This window comes from Pituophis catenifer, unplaced genomic scaffold (assembly GCF_029215685.1).
Source record: "Pituophis catenifer annectens isolate HBS135680 unplaced genomic scaffold, rPitCat1.0.hap2 SCAF_9, whole genome shotgun sequence".
Classification (NCBI taxonomy): Eukaryota; Metazoa; Chordata; class Lepidosauria; order Squamata; family Colubridae; genus Pituophis; species Pituophis catenifer.
In genome coordinates, this window is record NW_027256889.1 from 6,550,177 (window position 1) to 6,570,080 (window position 19,904).

At 43.7% G+C, this 19,904-nt stretch overlaps 2 protein-coding genes across 2 annotated transcripts; both read left to right on the forward strand.

The window, feature by feature from the left end:
- Positions 1-717: 717 nt before the first annotated feature.
- LOC139321238 (phospholipase A2 inhibitor gamma subunit A-like) lies at positions 718-8,858 on the forward strand. Its single transcript, XM_070949896.1, has 5 exons — positions 718-981; positions 3,577-3,696; positions 5,416-5,568; positions 6,932-7,072; positions 8,420-8,858. The coding sequence occupies exons 1-5, from the start codon at positions 933-935 to the stop codon at positions 8,563-8,565; spliced, it is 609 nt and encodes a 202-aa protein (XP_070805997.1). The 5' UTR covers positions 718-932; the 3' UTR covers positions 8,566-8,858.
- Positions 8,859-12,757: 3,899 nt separating this feature from the next.
- On the forward strand, positions 12,758-17,941 carry LOC139321192 (phospholipase A2 inhibitor gamma subunit B-like). The gene is made up of 6 exons (XM_070949843.1): positions 12,758-12,898; positions 14,165-14,261; positions 14,376-14,495; positions 14,884-15,036; positions 16,127-16,267; positions 17,614-17,941. Exons 2-6 carry the CDS (start codon positions 14,213-14,215, stop codon positions 17,754-17,756), a joined length of 606 nt encoding a protein of 201 aa, XP_070805944.1. The 5' UTR covers positions 12,758-12,898; positions 14,165-14,212; the 3' UTR covers positions 17,757-17,941.
- Positions 17,942-19,904: the final 1,963 nt, after the last annotated feature.

A 19,904-nucleotide genomic window follows, 5' to 3' on the forward strand; every position in this document is an offset into this window, starting at 1 on the left:
GGACTTTGCTTAGAGTGGGGATGAAAAGGTAAAATCCCATGGCTTGAGCCAATGACTGTAAAGAATAGAAGTGTTGGTGGACCTGCCAGAAAATTAAGGCATTTTGGATAAAAATTTGGTGGGTGATGCAGAACATTCTGAAAAAAAGATTGAAATTTACTCCTCAATTGTTTTTACTGGGTATAATGATGGATTGCACAGTATTAGAGACTAAATTGATTTTGAACTTAATATCAGCAGCAAGGCTGTTGGTAGCGCAATACTGGAAGAAGGACTTTTTGCCTACTATTGAAGAGTGGATACTGAAAGTAACGAACTTAGCAGAAATGGCGAAAATCTCAGCGTATTTGAAGGACTATACACAAGAAAGATACGTATCGGAATGGAGAAGATGGATTGATTATATTCAAAATAAGTACCAGACAAGAAAATATCAAATAGCTTATGAATGAACGTTAAGTATTAGAAGTATTATGTTATCTATAGTGGAGTTAAGGTTTCAGGGGGGGGATTTAGTAGTCTGAGGATAGATAGATTAATTTAGCTTATGATTGTTAATTGAAGTACCCTGTATTTTGCTCTGGGAAGTCTCGGGGGAGAGGGGAGGGAAAGGGTGGGGGGAATATTGGGGGGGGGAAATTCTTTTCTTTTGTAAAACTTTTCAATAATAAAAAAAAGAATAGAAGTGTTTTCAAGGCTATGTTCTCAGCATTGCAAATTTTCTAGATGGTCACCTAAGTTGAAATGCTTTTTGGATCAAACCAACGTTGTGTTTGCTTTTGGATTAGCAGGCTGACCCTAAAATATGGGAGGGGTTTCCCATTTTTAAACCTGTGTCTGTTTCATGTAGCGAAGAGTCTCTGGTTTCAGCAGAGTCCAGAACTTTACTGAGGTCAACATATCCTATCCAGCTCTGATCTTCATCTTGAACCATGAAATCTCTACAGATCATCTGTCTTCTTTTCATTTTTGTAGCCAGAGGTAAGGAGATGATATTGCAGAATGTCCTGAGGCAAATGGATTCTGAGTCTTGTTCTCAATGTTATCAATTTCTCCATCTTCAACATCATGCCAGCTGTTTGGAGGCAAGCAGGATTTTATGAAATCATCTGGAAGTAGGCATGCAAATGTTGTGCAGGCTTCAATCTGCACTTAAGCAAACCTCAGTTCCCCATAGTTCTTGCCACTCAGTCTTGAAAAGTTGGAAACTTTGAGAAGCTGAGTTTTATGTAGACATCCTTATGAGTAATATGTACCTTCCTACTCCTGTTATCTTGTCCAGTTCAGGCTTAATACCAAAGCAAGTTTTACCTTTCAAGACTTGATGGCAGCTTAATGACCGATAACTATTTACAAATATTTTCCACTTACTTGAATTGTATTGGATATAAATTAGCTTGGAGGTTACATGTATAACCATATTTCCCTGAACATAAGACCGGGTCTTATATTAATTTTTGCTCCAAAAGATGCATTAGGGCTTATTTTCTGGTTAGGTCTTATTTTTGGGGAAATACGGTACTGAATGCATCCATCTGGCTGACAGTCTTAACTGGGGCTTATTTTGGGGGATAGGGCTTATATTACCAGCATCCTAAAAAATCATGCTAGGACTTATTTTCCAGCTGGGTCTTATTTTTGGGGAAACAGGTATTTAACAAGGAACCGGTTGGAAAAGGATAAAGGTAGAATATTGTCTGTGGCTGTGACCAGTTCCTCTGGATACATTGGATGACGTTAACTGTTCCACTGGTTACTCTTCCAATTCTCAGCCCAGTGTAACTTGTACTATCACCTTGCAAAGCTTTAGAAAGAGCTGAAGAACATCACAACTTGTTTGATGCCCCTGATTTATTTGTCCATGAGGATTAGCAGTCATCCAGGGCATGGTTGTCCCAAAGGTGCTTTTTCAAGAGGCAACTGGACTTTTTTTGCGTTCTTTGAAGACTTTGATTTCTTTGAAGACGTTTAGCTTCTCACCCAAGATGTTTCTTCAATTCACCTTCTCATCCAAGAAGCTTCTTGGATGAGAAGGGAAATATCTTCAAAGAAAATCCAGTTGCCTCTTGAAAAAGCACCATTGGGACATTGCTTCATTTGTCTTATTCAAGTACTTCTGAATGGGAGCAAGTCAGGGGTGGGTTCTAAATTTTTTTACTACCGGTTCTGTGGGTGTGGCTTATTTTGTGGGTGTGGCTTGGAGGTCATGTGACTAGGTGGGCGTGGCTAGCTGGTCAGAGTCATTTCTGGAAGGTCCTCACATTTACGACCAGTCCTCACACTTACGACCCGACTCATTTGTTTGTTTTTAACACTGATCAGCTATAGGGCGGCCCTTTGAAGCCCCGTGGCAAGAGTTTAAACAGTTTTTTTCCCTCTAGTCATCAGCTGGGACTCAGGAGGTAGCAATAGATTGGGGGTGGGACCAAATAAAAGGTAAGAATAACTTGGGGGGGTGGGAGGGCGGGGGGGGAGAACCGGTTCGGTGACATCATATCGTCACCGCTACCAGCTCGGCCGAACCGGACCGAACCGGGAGGAACACACCACTGGAGCAAGTGATGTCACGTCCACTGTGTTGTCTTGCTAATGACACAGATGTTCCCTAACTCAGTGAGGTCATTGCATGATTGGATTACTGCAGTGATGTCCCGATGCATGTGGCTTCATCATAACTTTTAGCAGGTTCAAGGTCTCTTTTGCAGAGAAGAGCAACCAAGATGATTAGGGGACTGGCAGCTAAAACGTAAAAAGAACGGCTGCAGGAACTGGGCATGTCTAGTTTAATGAAAAGAAGGACTAGGGGAGACATGAAGTAGTCTTCCAGTATCTCAGGGGCTGCCACAAAGAAGAGGGAGTCAAACTATTCTCCAAAGCACCCTGAAGGCACTACAAGAAGCTAATCAAGGAGAGAAGCAACTTAGAACTAAGGAGAAATTTCCTGACGGTTAGAACAATTAACAGATGGAACAACTTGCCTCCAGAAGTTGTGAATGCTCCAACACTGGAAGTGTTTAAGAAGAGATTGGACAACCCTTTGTCTGAAGTGGTGTAGGGTTTCCTGCCTAAGCAGGAGGTTGGACTAGAAGACCTCCAAGGTCGCTTCCATCTCTTCTCTTCTCTTCTCTTCTCTTCTCTTCTCTTCTCTTCTCTTCTCTTCTCTTCTCTTCTCTTCTCTTCTCTTCTCTTCTCTTCTCTTCCCTTCCCTTCCCTTCCCTTCCCTTCCCTTCTCTGGGTGACCCCCATTCTATAAGGGTCTCTCCTACCACCACCACCTGCAGAGATATTGCTGAACCTGCGATCTTCTGAATGGAAAGCAGTCACCTTACTGCCCTTGTGCAACGCAGCCCTTGTCCCCATATCAACTCTCCTGAAATGCCCAGCCCTTCTCCCTGCTCTTTTGAGCATTTCTTGGTTTGCTGAATGACTTTCCTTTCCCTCCACCAAATTCCTGACTCTTCAGGAATTGGATTCCTCAACCCTGACATTTCAAAATAAGGAAGCACTCGGGGGAAGGCATAACTAAGATAATAGAATTAATCAGGCACGCTCTTTTCTTTCTTTTCTCCTTTTCAGGAAGCTGTCACTCATGTGAAATGTGTTACAACGTGGGAAATGATTGTGGCCATGGTCACGTAGAGGAATGTCACTCTCCAGAAGATCAATGCGGCAAGGTGTTGCTGGAGATTTCATCAGGTAAAACCACAGTGACCGCTCCCCTCGTTTCCTTCCAATCAAAGGAGAATCTTTTCTAAGGTCTCCTTTCCTGGAGGAATAATTTTCTCAACATATCGTCTGAGCCAGGGGTGGATTCCAAATTTTTTTTACTACTGGTTCTGTGGGCATGGCTTATTTGGTGGGTGTGGCTTGATGGTCATGTGACTGAGTGGGTGTGGCCAAACCGAAGTCACTCATGGCAAGGTGGGGCGGCAGCTTGCTGTGAGTGACATCAAGTTGGCAACACCCACTCAGTCACATGACCGATGCTGCAGAGACAAGGCGATTTGCTACGTACCTCCCCCGACCCTTGGGCTGACAAAATAAAAGCCTGCCTGCCGAGCAGCCCGGACTGGAAAATAGGGGCGACAGGGGCTTGTGTGTGTCCCTCCTCAAGGAGTTGGAGGCGGACACCACGCCTCTGAGGAAAAGAGGCAGTTTACAATGCTTACAATACAAAATTGTAAGCGGCTAGGGCGACGGGCATGTGATGTGTCCCTCCGCAGTTCTCTCCTGGGTGACAGCCAGGGCTTCTCGGCCTCCTCTTTTCCTCAGAGGTGCGGTGTCTGCCTCCAAGTCCTTGCGGAGGGACACACACACACACACACGTGTGTGTGCGGTGTTATGCTCACGCACGCACGCACGCACTTTCAGCACCCGAGGGAAAAAAGGTTCGCCATCGCTGGTATAGGGTTTCCTACTTGAGTAAGGGGATGGACTAAAAGACCTTTAAGGTCCCTTCCACCTCTACTATTCTGTAGACTCTACAGTGTAGAGGCTTCTTTGGTACAACACAGAGCAGTTTTCCTTTAGCCTGCATTGTATTTATTATTATTTATTATTTATTAATCAAATTTCTATACTGCCCTACTCCCGAAGGACTCAGGGCGGTGAACAGCCAAGATAAAATACAGATAATACAAATATTTAAAAAATCCCTTAAAAATTATTAAATATTGTGAATGTTTTGTTTTATTTTCTATTCTTTTTTTTTTATTAAAAAGTTTTTAAATATTTTTTTAAAAACATAAACTTAAAACATATTTTTTTCAAAACAAAGCTTTTGATCCGGTCACAAATTAATACAAATCACTAACAAATCTTAATTTTCGATTAACACAACTTAATATTTTTACTCAGTTATTTCCCTCAATTTTATCTATTTAACTATGCCATTATCCCCCAAAACCCGTTACAAATCTTAAATACTAATCAATTATAATTCCATTCTCCATTCTCCGGAGAAGGGCGGCATATAAATCAAATTAAAAAAAAAAAAAAAGTGAGAAATTTGTTATGCGGATTTTACCCTGTTTTACGACTTTTCTTGCCACATTTGTTACGAGAATCCTTGCAGTTCTCAAATTAGTAACACGGTTGTTCCATGAATCTAGTTTCCCCATGGACTTGGCTTGTCAGAAGGTCGCAAAAGAGGATCCCAGTCACTAAGTGAACTGTTGTAAGGCGAGGACTGCCTGTAAAGACAGGTGTCTGCTGGAGAACAGAAGGGGGAGGCAAGGAACACAATGTACACAAGGCCCTCACACAGGTTGTTCGGGATGTTTCAGAATTGCCCCTCCTTAAAGCTTTTATCCACTATCATGGTTCAAGTGATCACGGCCTTGGGCGGGAGGTTTCCAAAACTCCACAAATCCACCAAATTAACTTCTTCTCCCTTGTTTTTCCTCCTCCGCACAGCACCACTTTCCTTGCGAGCCGTTCATAAGAACTGCTTCTCATCCAGCCTCTGCAAACTTCAGCACTTCGATGTCAATATTGGACATGAGACCTATGTGAGAGGAAGAATCCATTGTTGTGATGAAGAAAAGTGTGAAGGCCGCCCATTTCCTGGTATGTTTGCTCAGAAGGTCTAGGACCCAACACTCTCCTTGTTTCAGAGGGTCATACGGGGTTTGTGTGTGTGTGTGAGTGACCGGATTTTTCTTCCTGCCCAGTCAAACTTCCTCCCCTCCCCATCCAACAATAGACTGCTGATTTAGTCCTTGCTGATAATCTTTTACGGGTATTTTTTTTTTTAAAAAATCCAATTTGTCAATCTATTGACATTGATTTACTGGTTCAGCTTCCCACATGGGTCTCAGGTTAAAATTTTTATTATTATTATTATTATTATTATTATTATTATTATTATTATTATTATTAATAATAATAATAATATATAATAATATTATCAAGGTTGACTCAGCCTTCCATCCTTTCAAAGGTAGGTGAAATGAGGACCCAGATTGTGGGGGCAATAAGCTGACTTTGAATAAATACACAAAAGTATGAAGGCTATTGCTTAACGCATTGTAAGCCGCCCTGAGTCTCCGGAGAAGGGCGGCATATAAATTAAAGCAAATATATATATATATATATATATAATTTTATTATTATTTGTTATTTGTCAAAGACGGAAGATAACAGATATAAGTATAAACATGATTATGAATACATGAAATGGATATGAATAAAAGGCGACAGCAGGGCAGGGACGTTGGTGCGTTTATACATACCCCTTACAGACCTCTTAGGAATGGGGTGAGGTCAGGGGTGAAATACTCCCGGTTCGGACTGGATCGCCCGATCTGGTAGCGATGGTGGCAGGTGGTTTGCCGGTAGCGAAAACCCCTGCGCCCACCCCATGCACAGCTGAGCCGCGCGATCATGAGAGGCTTTTATTTTTACTTTTAAAAACATTTTTTCTACAACCTCTTCCAATGAAAAAATGCTTTTAAAAGGAAAAAAAAAAGCCTCTGATGATTGTGCGGCTCAGCTGGGATCGTCAGAAGCTTTTAAAAGCATTTTTTTCTACAACCTCTTCGGCTGAAGAGATTGTAGAAAAAAACACTTTTAAAAGCCTCTGACAATCCCAGCTGAGTTGTTTGATTGCCAGAGGCTTTTAAAAGCATTTTTTCTACAACCTCTTCAGCTGAAGAGATTGTAGGAAAAAAAAAAATGCTTTTAAAAGCCTCTGACAATCCCAGCTGAGTTGTCTGATTGTCAGAGGCTTTTAAAAGCATTTTTTTCCTGCAACCTCTTTGTCTTCAAGGAAGAACAAAGACAGTCCAGTTGCCTTTTGCAAAAAGCACCTTAAGACACGAGCAGGAAGGTGAAGGGGGTGGAAAATTCACAGACTTTTGGCATGGATGATCTTTTTTGCTAATCTTTCACTTCCTTTTGTTGTTGTTGATGATGATATTTTATTTTGCAGGACTGCCCCTCTCCCATCCAAATGGATACGTCTGTCCTGGCATTCTTGGTCTATTCTCAGAGGACAGCACTGAATATGAAGCTTCTTGCAAAGGAGACGAAACCAAATGCATTAATTTTGTGGGATACAGAAAAGAAAGATGTAATTCTTTTATATCTATATATCTATATTTATATTTATATTACTGTCTGCTGCAGCAGTCAGGCAAGGGATGATGCCATCCGTGGGGGGTTCATACAAGGGGATGCTCAGAGCCTCCCCCACTATACAGCAAAACCAATGTCAATGTTTCTCAAGCTTCACAGCTTGAAAATGTATGTGTCAGCACGTAAACCTGCATTTACTTTAGTGCTGACATAAGAAGAAGAGGGGGCAGCTGGCAAGAGGACGCTTGACATTTCACCTACTTATTTTCCTTGAAGATAATATCCCCTAGGAGATGAGAGGGAGGGGGGACATTCCTGGGAGCTTAGGTAGTAGATATGGGGAGAGTGATTGGAAGAAGGCCAATGAGAGGCAGAGATTTGGGGAACGGAAAGGGAGGGTTTGGGGTCAGGAAGTCAGAGCTGGCTACGCCACGATCGGGGGCAGATTGTCGTGCTTAATAAAATGAAAGATTTCTTCAAAGACTATCTGTTTGGAAATGCAATTTATTTTATTTGAGACGATATCGAAACCTGACAGTATGGACTTTAACTCCTAGAATTCCCCAGCCAACATGGCTGGCTCAGGAATTCTACATGTTATAGTTCATATGTTACCAAGGTTGAGAATGGGGTGGGATTGAAAAATTTTAGTAACCAGTTCTCTGCCTGATTGATGGATGGCTGTGGCTGTGGCGGCGTGGCCAAGTCGGCTTTCGGCACTATGGCAGGGATGTGTGTGTTTTCGCCTTCCCCAAGCTCCAGAGGTTTTCCTTGAGCCTCCAGGAGGGCGAAAACGGCCACCCCCGGGCTCCGGAGACCCTCCGGAGGCCAGAAATGAGCCCATTTCCGGATTTCCGGTACTTCCGGTAGGCCTATTTTTCACCCTTCCCAGGCTCCAAAGGCCTCCAGAAGTTGGAAATGAGCCTGTTTCTGGATTGCTGGTACTTCTGGTTGGCCCATTTTTCGCCCTCCCAGAACCTCCGTGTGGGTCCTGCACTTATCTTACATCCAAAATGGGCCACATGGAGACTCCTGGGAAGAGCAGCAAACCAGATTAAAATTAATATCTGGTTCACCCAAACTGGTCCGAACCGGCTAAATCCTACCCCTGGTTCAGAATCAACCTAGAAATAAGAAGAGATTTCTTGATGGCGAGAACAATTAATTAGTGGAACAGCTTGCCTTCACTGGAGTTTTTTAAGAAGAGATTGGACAACCATTTTGTATGAAATTGTATAGGATCTCCTACTTGAGCAGGGGGTTAGGCTAGAAGACCTCCAAGGCCCCTTCCAACTCTGCTGTTCTGTTTTTCTGACCGGTATCTTGTTGGTTATTTCTGCAGTTCCTGTAGAAATCGCTTATAATATCAAAGGATGCGTTTCTTCCTGTCCAGAACTGAGATTGAGCAATAGAACGCACGAAGAACATAGAAATGGTCTGATAAAAGTTGAATGTAGAGACGCCGTCAAAATTACACCTTCTGAATAATTCCATCACCATTTTGGAATCTGAAGGTCAGCAGTTTCATCCAATAGAACCATGGGAATGGCTCTGAATGGAAAACTTACATTTTTAACTTCTGATTCTTCCTGCCAACTAATTCTCAGAAATTAAAAAATAAAATAAAATAAAAGAAGCCAAGAGGCTGAGTTGGAATTGCCCATTTGTCTTTATTTTTTTATTTTGTTTTAGTTTTAGTTTTGGCTTTCTTTCCAGAGAAAGTGGTGTGGTTTGATTATATGAAATCTAATCTTTGATATAATAAAACACATTAATTTAAATTGTTTTATTTATTTGATGGATTTTTAGCCTACTTGAAGATATATAGATATATACTGTAGATTTCAATTCCCAGAATCCTGTTAAAACTGTTTCTCAAAGTTGACTAGTTGGATGAACTTCAACTCCCAGAATTCCCCAGCCAGCATGGGAGGGAAAAGAAAAAGAGAGAGAGGAGATATCCAAAAACATTGCTCATGTTCTTTAAAGTAGTACCATGGGGTTAACTTTGCGCTTCCTTCCGCCCAAAATATGTTTAAAAGGGCTCTTCTATCTGCAAGAGTATCATTTTAGAAATATGACTGGATTCAACCTAGAAATAAAGAGAATTTTTCTGACAGTGAGAACAATCAACCAATGGAATGGCTTGCCTTCGGAATGGCCTTCAAGAAGAGATTGGATTGCCATTTGTCAGAAATGGTGTAGGGTCTCCTGCTTGGGTAAGGGGTTGGACTAGATGACCTACAAGGTCTCTGTTCTGACCTAGGCTTCCTTAGAAAGTAAACAGCACAAACTTAGTCCTGGCAAACCTCTTTAATTCAAATGGCTGTGAATTATTGTCATTCACAGTCTGAAAGGCTTCTCAAACAGTCTATCAGGGGAGTGTTTACAAACACTCACCTTATCTCCCTTGGAATACTGCCAGAGAACTAATTGCCAAATGCAGGGCAAGGTCAAACTTAGCACAGAGTCAAACAGAGCTTTTCCAGAGCTTTTACTGACCAGATGAACTAATTGCTTCCTGCAAAAGCTCACGTCCTGTTGCTTCTCTTTTATGTCTTATGGGAGGGGCCAATCATCTCCAAGCCTTACTCCCAAGTCGACCCCATTTTCTTAATTGTTCCTGTCTTCTGGCAGCTCTGCGCATGCGCACACTGGGAACAGGCTCACACTGTTCTTCTGCCTCACTGATGTCAGACTCCTGAGACTCTGGAGGCAGCAAAGAACTATCAGTGGGCCTTGGCCCCCTCTCTGCCTCCGTGTCAGGGTTCCAAGTAACACCCTCAATGAAATCAAACTCCAAGGCTTGAAATTCCTCGAAGCTAACTTTTATTAAAGGTGTCATATTGGCACATCTGGGAAAACCCAAATCTGAGAGCTTCCATGTTTTCCCCGCTCAAAAGAAATTTCAAGACCTCACCCACATGTCCACCATGTCTCCAATCATCTCCAGCCCATAACAGAAGATATCCTCCTCTTCTTCCTCTTAGTTGTCTGACAAAGTATCCATTTTGTTTCATTCCACATTAACAATCTTCACTAGCTTCTTTTTTCTTCTTTTTAACTTTGAAAATACCAAATCAATTTTGTAGTCTAGTCCAAATTAAACAATACTTTCCCCCTCTTTTTATCTTTTATTTATCTTTTAGTTATACAGCACTTCTGTTGCAGGGCTTATTGTCCAATTCTCTTTTATTTTCCTTAATATTCAAAAAAAATGATCTATTTATTTTCTTTCCAATCCTTAGCCAGTTTTGGGGTTACTTCTTCTAGTTTTTAAAGTTTTCCAGGTAATTTTATTCAAGAGTCAATTTTCTTTTTGGCTTTTTGTCCCTTTAAATTCTGCTTCATACATCCTCTTTTCTTCCCCCCATGCCCATTAGCCACTATTTTTACGTTGGGTTTTTTTCAAGTTTAAAAGGTTTTTTTTTTTTTTTTGTTATTTTGCCTGTGGGTTGGCTGTCACTCACCCAGCTTCAAAAACTCCGTTCCAGTCACTGCTCCTGCTCTATACTTAGCCCGGTTGCCCCAGCTTTTTGACAGCTGCAATGGCTGCGCCCCCGCTGCCGAATCAGAGAGAATTTCCTCTGACCTTCAAGGAACTTGCCTGTTCCTCTTGGTCTTCCAAGATGCCTCTCCTTCTTCCCCATCCCTACAGGACTGTTCCAGTCCGAAGACCCCTTGGCAGCTGTTTGTCAGTCCGGGTTTTAGCAGGCTCATCGGAGCCTGCTAATTCCCCAACTGTCTCGCCACGAGTCTTCCGGTCAACTTCTGGCTTCACCTGTTTCAAGTGGCTACTGGGAGGGAGTTTGTGCCAATAGCTGAATGTCCCCAGGAAACCCCAGACCTACAGGAGTGGGTGGCTCAGACACAACAGGTCTGGAAGATGGTCAAAGATGCATTGCAGCACACAGCCACAGAGTATAAACTGCAAGGTGATAAAAAACGGAGGCCACAGGCAGCTTTCTAGGTGGGTCAGTGGGTGTATCTTTCCACCAAATATTTGAAGTTAAAAGTCCCATGTAAGATATTAGGCCCGAAATTCATTGGGCCATTCTTCGTAGTGAAGGTGATTAACACCGTTACGGTTCAGCTCCAACTACCTCGGCTGCTGGGGAAAACACACCCTGTTTTCCACTGCAGTCTGCTCTGTCCGGCCCACTCCTCCCACATCAGGGGACCTTCCCCCCAGCCACCCCTACCAATAACAGTAGACGGTGAGCAACACTATGAGGTGAAAGAGGTACTAGATGCCCAGAGGCATAGGGGGTCAGTAGCAGTACCTCATTCTATGGAAGGGGTATCCCCTCTCCGAAGCATCATGGGTACCCAATACTGATGTACGAGCCCCTCGGCTAGTCACTAGGTTTCATCAGAAACATCCTGGGAAGCCGGCAGGGAATGGTCCTCTGCCTCCCTCCACTCACCGTGCTGTTTTCTAGATGCTGTCTTCATGGTAGGGGGACCACATGTCAACTCCGGTGCACCACCTGGCCTGGAGCTGCCATTTGGTCGGGGCATGCTGCACCACCACCCAAGAGCTGCCCGCCAAGCTGCCAAGCCAGCATTCACCTCCCCAGGTGGCAAAGAAGCGGCAGCATTGCAGAAGATGGCTGGGATGGGCCTGTGGGCCAGGAACTTGCCCAGCGCAGCACACATTACTGCCAAACAGCTGAGAGGCGGTTGCTCTGTGATAATGTCATCGGGGTGAGCCGTGGAATGGCAGTGGCAGCCAGGAAGCAGCCCGTCAATCTCCGCCCACCTCTGACAAAGGGCAGTGGCTGGACCAGCCTGAAAGCAGACGTTGGGGCAGAGACATGGCTGCTAAGCAAACTGGAGTCATGAGATTATAGCGGCTGGGCCAGATGGCAGGCTGATGCCTGCCTCTTTGCAGTTCTGGGTCATGTGGGAGAGAGCAGCACACATGAATGGGTGGGGCAGTGCTGAGTAGTTAAAAGGTGGTGGGGAGCACGGGCAAGTAACCCTAACAAGAAGTTCATTGAGTTTGTTTCCTGTGATTGTCAGTTTGTGCCAGAAGGGGAGTAAACAAGAATTAACAAACCAAGTTTGCATTTGGAGTCTTTCCTGCCTTTTTGGAACCTGACAGTAGATCTGTTTAAGAAAAATGGAGATTTGACTGGAAAATCCTTTCCCCTTCGTTCTTCAAGGGAAGTCTCAGATTATCTTGGAATACCCAGGTTATCTCTGTCGGGCTTGGCCCTCAATGGAAGACTCAAGATCCCATACAGATTTAAGATTTTACTGGTTATGCAATCAAGACCATGAGATCCAACTCCAAACTTCCCATTTACAATCAGAATTTATAAGACTTGATCACCTAACTTTCCCACTTGCTGTCCCCATTTATGGCACACAGAGACAGTTTGTGAATAGCTGACTTCCAACTGCTCCAGAATAGTTTAGCCATTTCCCTCTCCCACTGTTGAAATCTATATTGACCACCTGGTGAATTTTTAATCCCAAATAATACTATCATGTTCACAGGCTGATCCAGCAGGTTACAGAGAATTGGCTCCAAGAGCAGAAGAGGTCAAGCCCCTCTGGGCGATTGCCTCAGGTTATCTTTGAGGCAATCAAGGACAGTGGACGGGCCAAAGATTTACCTTTTTAAAAAATTCTCTATCTGGGTGGAAAGTAAATATATCCCAGAGGGATAACGGCAGCTGAAAGGTGTTTCCAAAAACATTCTAGCTCTCCTACAAAAAGGAAACACAAAGGGGAGAAGGAGCTGTGCCCATTGACTGGTAGCATCTGATAGTCTCTGAGAAAAATTACTGGCTGCAGCTTCTTGAAGCTCTACGTAAGTTCCTTCTTCCTTCTTAAGGGTTGAGGATCTTTCTAACCAAGACTTGGTTTCCTTTCAGGGGACAATATCCTATGCATATTTGTATTCTGGCTTTCCTCTGTGAAGGTCCACATGATTTACCCTTCCCTTTTTATCTTACTTCAAGGTGGGCAGATGCTGACCTTGGTTGAAGGACACAGGGAGCCTTTGTTTGTTGTGTAGATAGTAAGAATGGAGTTTACTCTACTTCCAACTTAAGTTTTCTCTGAAACTTATCTTGAAAGCCAGGGAAATTTGTGTATGGGTGTATGTGTGAGATGGAGATGATGGTGGGTCCCCATCCAGTGTTTCAAATGATCTGGGAGCTCAACGGAAGGCAGAAAAACAGAATAAAAGAGTTAGAAGGGGCTTTGGAGGGCTTCTAGTCCAACCTGCTTTCTGCTTAAGCAGAAAACTCTATCATTGTCCAATCTCTTCTCTTAAAAACCTTGAATGATGGAGCACCCATAACTTCTGAAGGCAAGTTGTTCTACTCATTAATTGTTCTAACTGTCAGGAAATTTCTTCTTAGTTCTAGGTTGCTTCTCTCTTTGATTATTTTCCATCTACTACTTCTCTTCCAGCCTTCAGGTGGCTTTGGAGAATAGGTTGACGCCCTCTTCTTTCTGGCAGCCCATCAAATATCGGAACACTGCTATCCTGTCACCCCTAGTCCTTCTTTCCATTAAACTAGACATACCCAGTTCCAGCAACCGTTCTTCGTATGTTTTAGTCTTCAGTCCCCTAATCATCTTTGTTGCTCTTCTCTGCACCCTTTCTAGAGTCTCCACATCTTTTTTATATTGTGGTGACCAAAACTGGTTGCAGTATTCCAAGTGTGGTGTTACCAACCCAGTCCTTTTTTTCATTAAACTAGACACACTTAATGTCTACCGAAATAACCCATGTCAACCAAAGCAAGTCCTATAGATCCCAATAATGATTTTTTTTTAATGAAGTAACTTTCATACATCTTGGTAATAACTAAGCCATTGACTTCAGTGGCCAAACCGGCAACGGAGAAAAATGCAGTTATTACCAGGAGCTAACATAATCCCTTCTGAGAGTGATGTTTGTTTCTAGATTTGTCTTTTTTCCATTCTTCCTATTTTTAAAAAAGCTATTAAAAGGGAGGAAAGATTCTTGAAAGTGGTTTGTTATTGTTATTTGAAAACTGGCACTATGAGAAATTTATACCGACATTGTGTTCCAAGTCCTGTTTCTTTCTTCCTTCCCTTCCAGGTATTTCTATCCAGATTGCCCTGGGCATCAATCATCGTGTTCTCCACCATGAAGTCCTTCTTATTCTGTTGCCTCTTTGGCACTTTCTTAGCTACAGGTGAGAAGACATTGGGAGCAATTCAAGAACCTTGCCTCGGATAGCAGGACTCCAGGCAGGTCTCGGGTGTCCACAGAAAGCATCCAGAAACAATGTTGTATCTTCTTCCTCTAGGCATGTCTCTTGAATGCAAGATTTGTATGGAGTATGGCCAGAATTGTACCGACTACTGGACAAAAACCTGTGATGCTAAGGAAGATACTTGTGTTATGTATCAAACTGAAGTGATAGGAGGTATGAAATATTAAGAGTCGTGGGATAGACAGTTAGACAGATTCAGGTAGCCCTCGATACAGGTGGTCCTAAACCATTCATTCAGGGACCGTTCAAAGTTGCCACGGCACTGAATGCTGTTTCAGTGGCTGTTTTTTTACACTTATGACCGTTGCAACATCCCCGTGGTCAGGTGATCAGAATTTGGACACTTGGCCACACTTGGTGTGTATTGATGATGGTCACACGTAACAACGGTCTCGTTTATCAATTTGGGGGCTCAATTGTGGTCGTAAATCGAGGACTACCTGCTATTTCCATCTAGTGGTCATTCAGTGTTTTAACCTACCAAGGAATCCTTGAATCTCAAATAAAATGCCTTTCTCTTCTTTGTTTTGCACCTGTGCAGTCCCTCTGTCCATCACTTTCACTGCAACAGCCTGTGGCACCTCTGACACTTGCCATCTTGACTACGTGGAGACAAATCTACATAATGAACTAACAGTGAGGGCCAAACGAGCCTGCTGTATGGGGGATGAATGTCAAACTCTGCCACCTCCTGGTATGTAGCTCTAGGAAGCCCATCTCAGCCCCAATGGACAATATTGAAGGACCCTGTGCGGCGAACTCTAATCTCTGCAGGGCTGCCCATTTCTGATTGCAACTTTGTCAGAGCAAAGGGTTAAACCTTAACCCTGTATTTAAAACTTCTCTCACTAAGGAGTGAAAGAAACTCGATCGTTTCTTGGGTGAAGAATTCTGGGAATTGAAGTCCTCTCATCCTAAAATTGCCAAGGTTGAAAAAAAAACCCACCGTAATAGAGGATAATAGGTTTTGTTTAGGCAGAGCAGATCCCATGAACAGAGTCTGAAAATCTGTCTTGAGTTCACCTTCCTGGAATGGAGTGGAGTAGAGTGGAATGGAAGAGAGTAGAATAGAGTAGAGTAGGGTAGGGTAGGGTAGGGTAGGGTAGGGTAGGGTAGGGTAGGGTAGGGTAGAACAGAACAGAACAGAACAGAACAGAACAGAACAGAACAGAACAGAATTATTCGCCAAGTATGATTAGATACACAAGGAATTTGTTTCCAGAAGCTCTCAGGGCAGAGAGAGATGGGTGTCATGCCCCTGTGGGAAGGGTTTTACTTTTTACACAGATGGGAGAGAAGTTCCTATTTTTTTCCCAGGGAATATCCTGCTTGATGTATCAATTACGACTAGAATTCAGGCATTACACAAAGTTGAATTTCCAAATGAGGGTTTGAATCCCATGCAATACCATCTGTCTACCTACAGCTGGAGATTCCCAAATAGGATGAATCTAACTTAAGGGATCAGCCAGCCCTCCCATGCTTTCTGGGAGCTTAAAATCCAGGAAGACTCCCTGGATCTCCAGGGAAATATAGTTTGAGGGATCAACCTGTTCTCCCATGCTTTATGGGAGCTTTAAAAAATAGGGTGGCTTCTGGAACTCCAGGGGAAAGGTCTTCCCTGGGGCAGGGGCTGCCATAGTAAGCTTCCTAGGTCCCACAAAAAGACCTTTCTTAAGAGAAAGGATGTGCAACAACCTAGCCTAGCCTTACCCAGTCTGATAAAGCAGGCAGCAGGGAGAGGAGAGTCATACAAATCATTTTCTCACTCTTGTTCTTGGCAGTGCTTGAACCCCAAGTCCACCGACCCAATGGACTTCAGTGTCCTGGATGCATTGGACTCACCTCAACTGAATGCAATGAATACCTGGTTTCCTGCCAGGGAACTGAAAACCAGTGTATGACTATAACTGGAAAGAACCGTGGTAAGGACAGGCTCCCTTTAGAATTGTGATTTGAGAGTGGGTGTTCTCACCTAGGCTTCCTGAGACAATGGAATTCCATTTCAACGGCTGTGAATTCTGTTCATTCCCAGCCCATGAAGAGTCACAAATAGTTTGTAAAGAGTCCAACAGAAGTCTGCCACAGTCCTTCAGGATAAGGCTAATAAGCACCCACCTTTATCTCCCTTGACACGCTGCCAAAAACCTAATTGGCAATTAGCTTTGCAAGGCCACCCAGAGCACAGAGTCAAAACAGAGCTTCCGAATTTTAACTGACCAGCACGAACAAAGTTGCTTCCTGCAAAGGCTCATGCGCCTTTGCTCCTCCGTTATGCCTTATGGAAGGGGCCAATCATCTCCTGGCCTTACTCCCGAGTCGCCCCTTTTGTCTTAGCTGTTCTTGCCTTCTGGCAGCTCTGCACATGCGTGCACTGGGAAAAGGCTCCTACTGTTCCTCTGCCTCGCTGACGTCAGACTCTGGAGGCTCCGGAGGAAGCACATAACTTCCAGATGGCCCTGGCCCCCTCTCTGCTTCTGATGCAGAGTCCTCATCCAAGCCTTCCCCAGACTCCAGGACTGGCCAATGTTTCTCCCTAGCTTCCTCACTGTGCGACTCTACTGCCAGCTTCCCAGGCTGCTGGCAGACCACATCAAGCAGAGCCAACTCAATAACATCTGTTTGCAACAACAGTGGGAGGCCAGTCTTGAGAAATCAGGATTTTGGAGCAGTTATTCGGAGCCTTCTTGAACAGAAGGAGTAGAAGGGATTCAAAATGCAGCTGATCCTAGACGGTACCTGTGATGATAAACAGGGATACCTTTGTAGCAGCATCCCAATTAAACAGCTAAATTAGACAGCACTGTGCCCATCTCACTATGATTAAAGGCTTATCAAAGTTTCAAAACAGTAATAGAAGAAAGTAAGATGCCGGCACATAACTTTTTAAAAATCTTGTGAGCTTTAAGTCTTCACTGTTTCTAATTTACAGTTCAAGGTAGGGCAAATAATAAATGCTCAACTAGATAAGCAGTTAAACTATATAACAGTCACAGTCTACTTTCTCCTCCTCCTCCTCCATCTCCTTCTCCTCCATCCCCTTCCCCTTCCCCACCTCCTCCTCCTCCTCCTCCTCCTCCCCACCCCCCATATTTCTTCCCGTTTAAGTTGCACCCATGGTCTTTCCTGAAACATTTTGCAAAAGCAATCAATTCCTTTTGCCACATTTAGTTTCCCAACCAGAATTTTCAATACTTTCTCCTTCCCCATTTTTGAAGGATGGGGTACTGTAGAGATGTTACTGACTACCATGTTGGTTAATTTTTTTCAGAGTTCCTCTTCAGGGAGATGTCTTTCAAAGGATGCGCTTCTGAGAGTCTGTGCACTTTATTTGAGAAGAAGTTCTGGAGATTTTTAAAGGAGTCCGAAGTAGACGTAAAATGCACCCCAGCTGTCCCGAAGACTTCCCAGTGATGTATAACTGCACGTCAAAGCCATCGCTCCACCTTACTAGAATTTAGGAGCCAATGTGGCTCATTCTGTTTTAGTCAGCTTTCAACAGAATTCTCGTTCTTCTGGATGTGTCAAAGTTTCCCACGATTCATGTGAAAATTAACTGAGCCATGGTCCAATCAATAAAGCAGTAACTTTAAAAAGAATTCCATTCTGGGTCAGAGTTTAATTTGAGTGAATGACTGTGGTAGAACCAGGTTTGTGGTGTCAGGTTCACTACCACCACTTGTCCTGCCATGACACCACTCAGTGTGGTGCTGATTTGCACTTCTGGACTGGCAAATCAGGACACTTTTTGTTTCAGAAGGGCAGGAATGGCTGATGACCTCCTCAGAATACCCCTTGCCCACTCAGGAGATGACCTGTTCCACCCTGGTTCCCATGTTGTGCGTCAGAAATAGTGTGTTTCCCCTTCTGCTGGTACAACCAGAACAGTCAAATCCACCTGTGTTGTTTCCTTCAGTCTTACCCAAATGCCTCCATTCCAATTGGCTAGTGGGTGTGTTGATGGACATGAGGCTTCCCCAATGCCCTCACTCTCTGCCTTCAATGGCCATGTCCTTCTGGAAGCCCGGTAGTGATATTTTTAAACACATTCAGGCAGAGATGTCCATAAGGTGGGGTCAAAGAAGTCAGAACAATGGACTCAAAAATCAGGCAGAGTTTTTGATCCCACTATGATGCCATCTTGACTTTCTTTTAACCACACTCTGAAGACCTGGGAATAAGGAGAAATTGTCTGACAGTGAAAGCAGTCAACCCATGGAACAGAAGTTGCCTTCAGAAGTTGTGGGAGCTTCATCCCTGGAAGCTTTCAAGAAGAGACAGACTGCCATCTGTCAGAAATGGTGTACGGTCTCCTGCTTGCATTTAATTTAATTTAATTTAATTAATTAAATTTATATGCCGCCCCTCTCCGAAGACTCAGGGCTGCTCACAATAACAGAGCCTTGATAGTACAGTGGTCTACGCACCCTGTTATTAACACAGCTGCCTGCAATTTCTGCTGGTTCGAATCTCTCCAAGGCTCAAGGTTGACTCAGCCTTCCATCCTTTCTAAGGTAGGTGAAATGAGGACCCAGTTTGTGGAGTCAATAAGCTGACTTTGTATAAAATATACAAAAGTATGAAGGCTATTGCTTAACGCATTGTAAGCCGCCCTGAGTCTCCGGAGAAGGACGGCATATAAATCAAATTAAAAAAAAAATACATTTTAAAAAATCATTATAAAAAAACATTTAAAAATTAAAAACATTAAAAACATTAAAAACTAATTCACGACATTCATGGCCGGATCTCGCCAGATCACAAGAGTGAGATCAACGGCCCCAGGCCTGCTGGAAAAGTCAGGATTTCATCACTTTCCGGAAGGCCAATAGGGTGGGGATGGTCTGGACCTCAGGAGGTAACTGGTTCCAGAGAGCTGGGGCAGCCATAGAGAAGGCCCTCCCCTGTGGGCCCGCCAGTCGACATTGTTTAGCTGACGGGACCCGGAGGAGACCAACTCTGTGGGATCTTACCAGTCGCTGGGAGTTATGCGGTAGAAGGCGGTCTCGAAGATAACCTGGCCCTAAGCCATGTAGGGCTTTAAAGGTAATAACCAACATTGTGACCGGAATTGTGACCGGAGACCAATAGGGAACCAGTGCAGCTCACGGAGAATTGGTATAATGTGGGTGTACCTAGGTGCACCCACGACAGCTCATGAAGCTGCGTTCTGGACCAACTGTAGTCTCCGAACACTTTTCAAGGGTAGCCCCATGTAGAGCGCGTTGCAATAATCTAACCATGAGGTGACAAGGGCATGAGTGACTGTGAGGAGAGCCTCCCGATCCAAGTAGGGTCGCAATTGGTGCACCAGGCGAACCTTGCATGGGGTGGGGGGTGGGGGGGAAGGTTGGACTAGATGACCTACAAGGTCCCTTCCAACCCTGTTAAGCTGTAAGAATTCTGTAAGACCTCCTGGTTTAGAAGACAACTTTTAAAAGAGGGGCCTCACCTTTTTGTTTCTCTGTTGGATTTAAGTGTGGAATTGACAAAAGTCTTGCCTCGAGTTTTCCATTTATTTTATTCTATTTTAATTTAATGGATATGCCACCCATCTTGCTT

Excerpts from the sequence above, each read along its gene's own strand:
- LOC139321238 (XM_070949896.1), top strand. The coding sequence starts at position 933 with ATGAAATCTCTACAGATCATCTGTCTTCTTTTCATTTTTGTAGCCAGA. Across the intron at positions 5,569-6,931 it reads TGAAGGCCGCCCATTTCCTG|GACTGCCCCTCTCCCATCCA; the intron begins GTATGTTTGCTC and ends TTTATTTTGCAG. Across the intron at positions 7,073-8,419 it reads GGGATACAGAAAAGAAAGAT|TTCCTGTAGAAATCGCTTAT; the intron begins GTAATTCTTTTA and ends TTATTTCTGCAG.
- LOC139321192 (XM_070949843.1), top strand. The coding sequence starts at position 14,213 with ATGAAGTCCTTCTTATTCTGTTGCCTCTTTGGCACTTTCTTAGCTACA. Across the intron at positions 14,496-14,883 it reads TCAAACTGAAGTGATAGGAG|TCCCTCTGTCCATCACTTTC; the intron begins GTATGAAATATT and ends GCACCTGTGCAG. Across the intron at positions 16,268-17,613 it reads TATAACTGGAAAGAACCGTG|AGTTCCTCTTCAGGGAGATG; the intron begins GTAAGGACAGGC and ends AATTTTTTTCAG.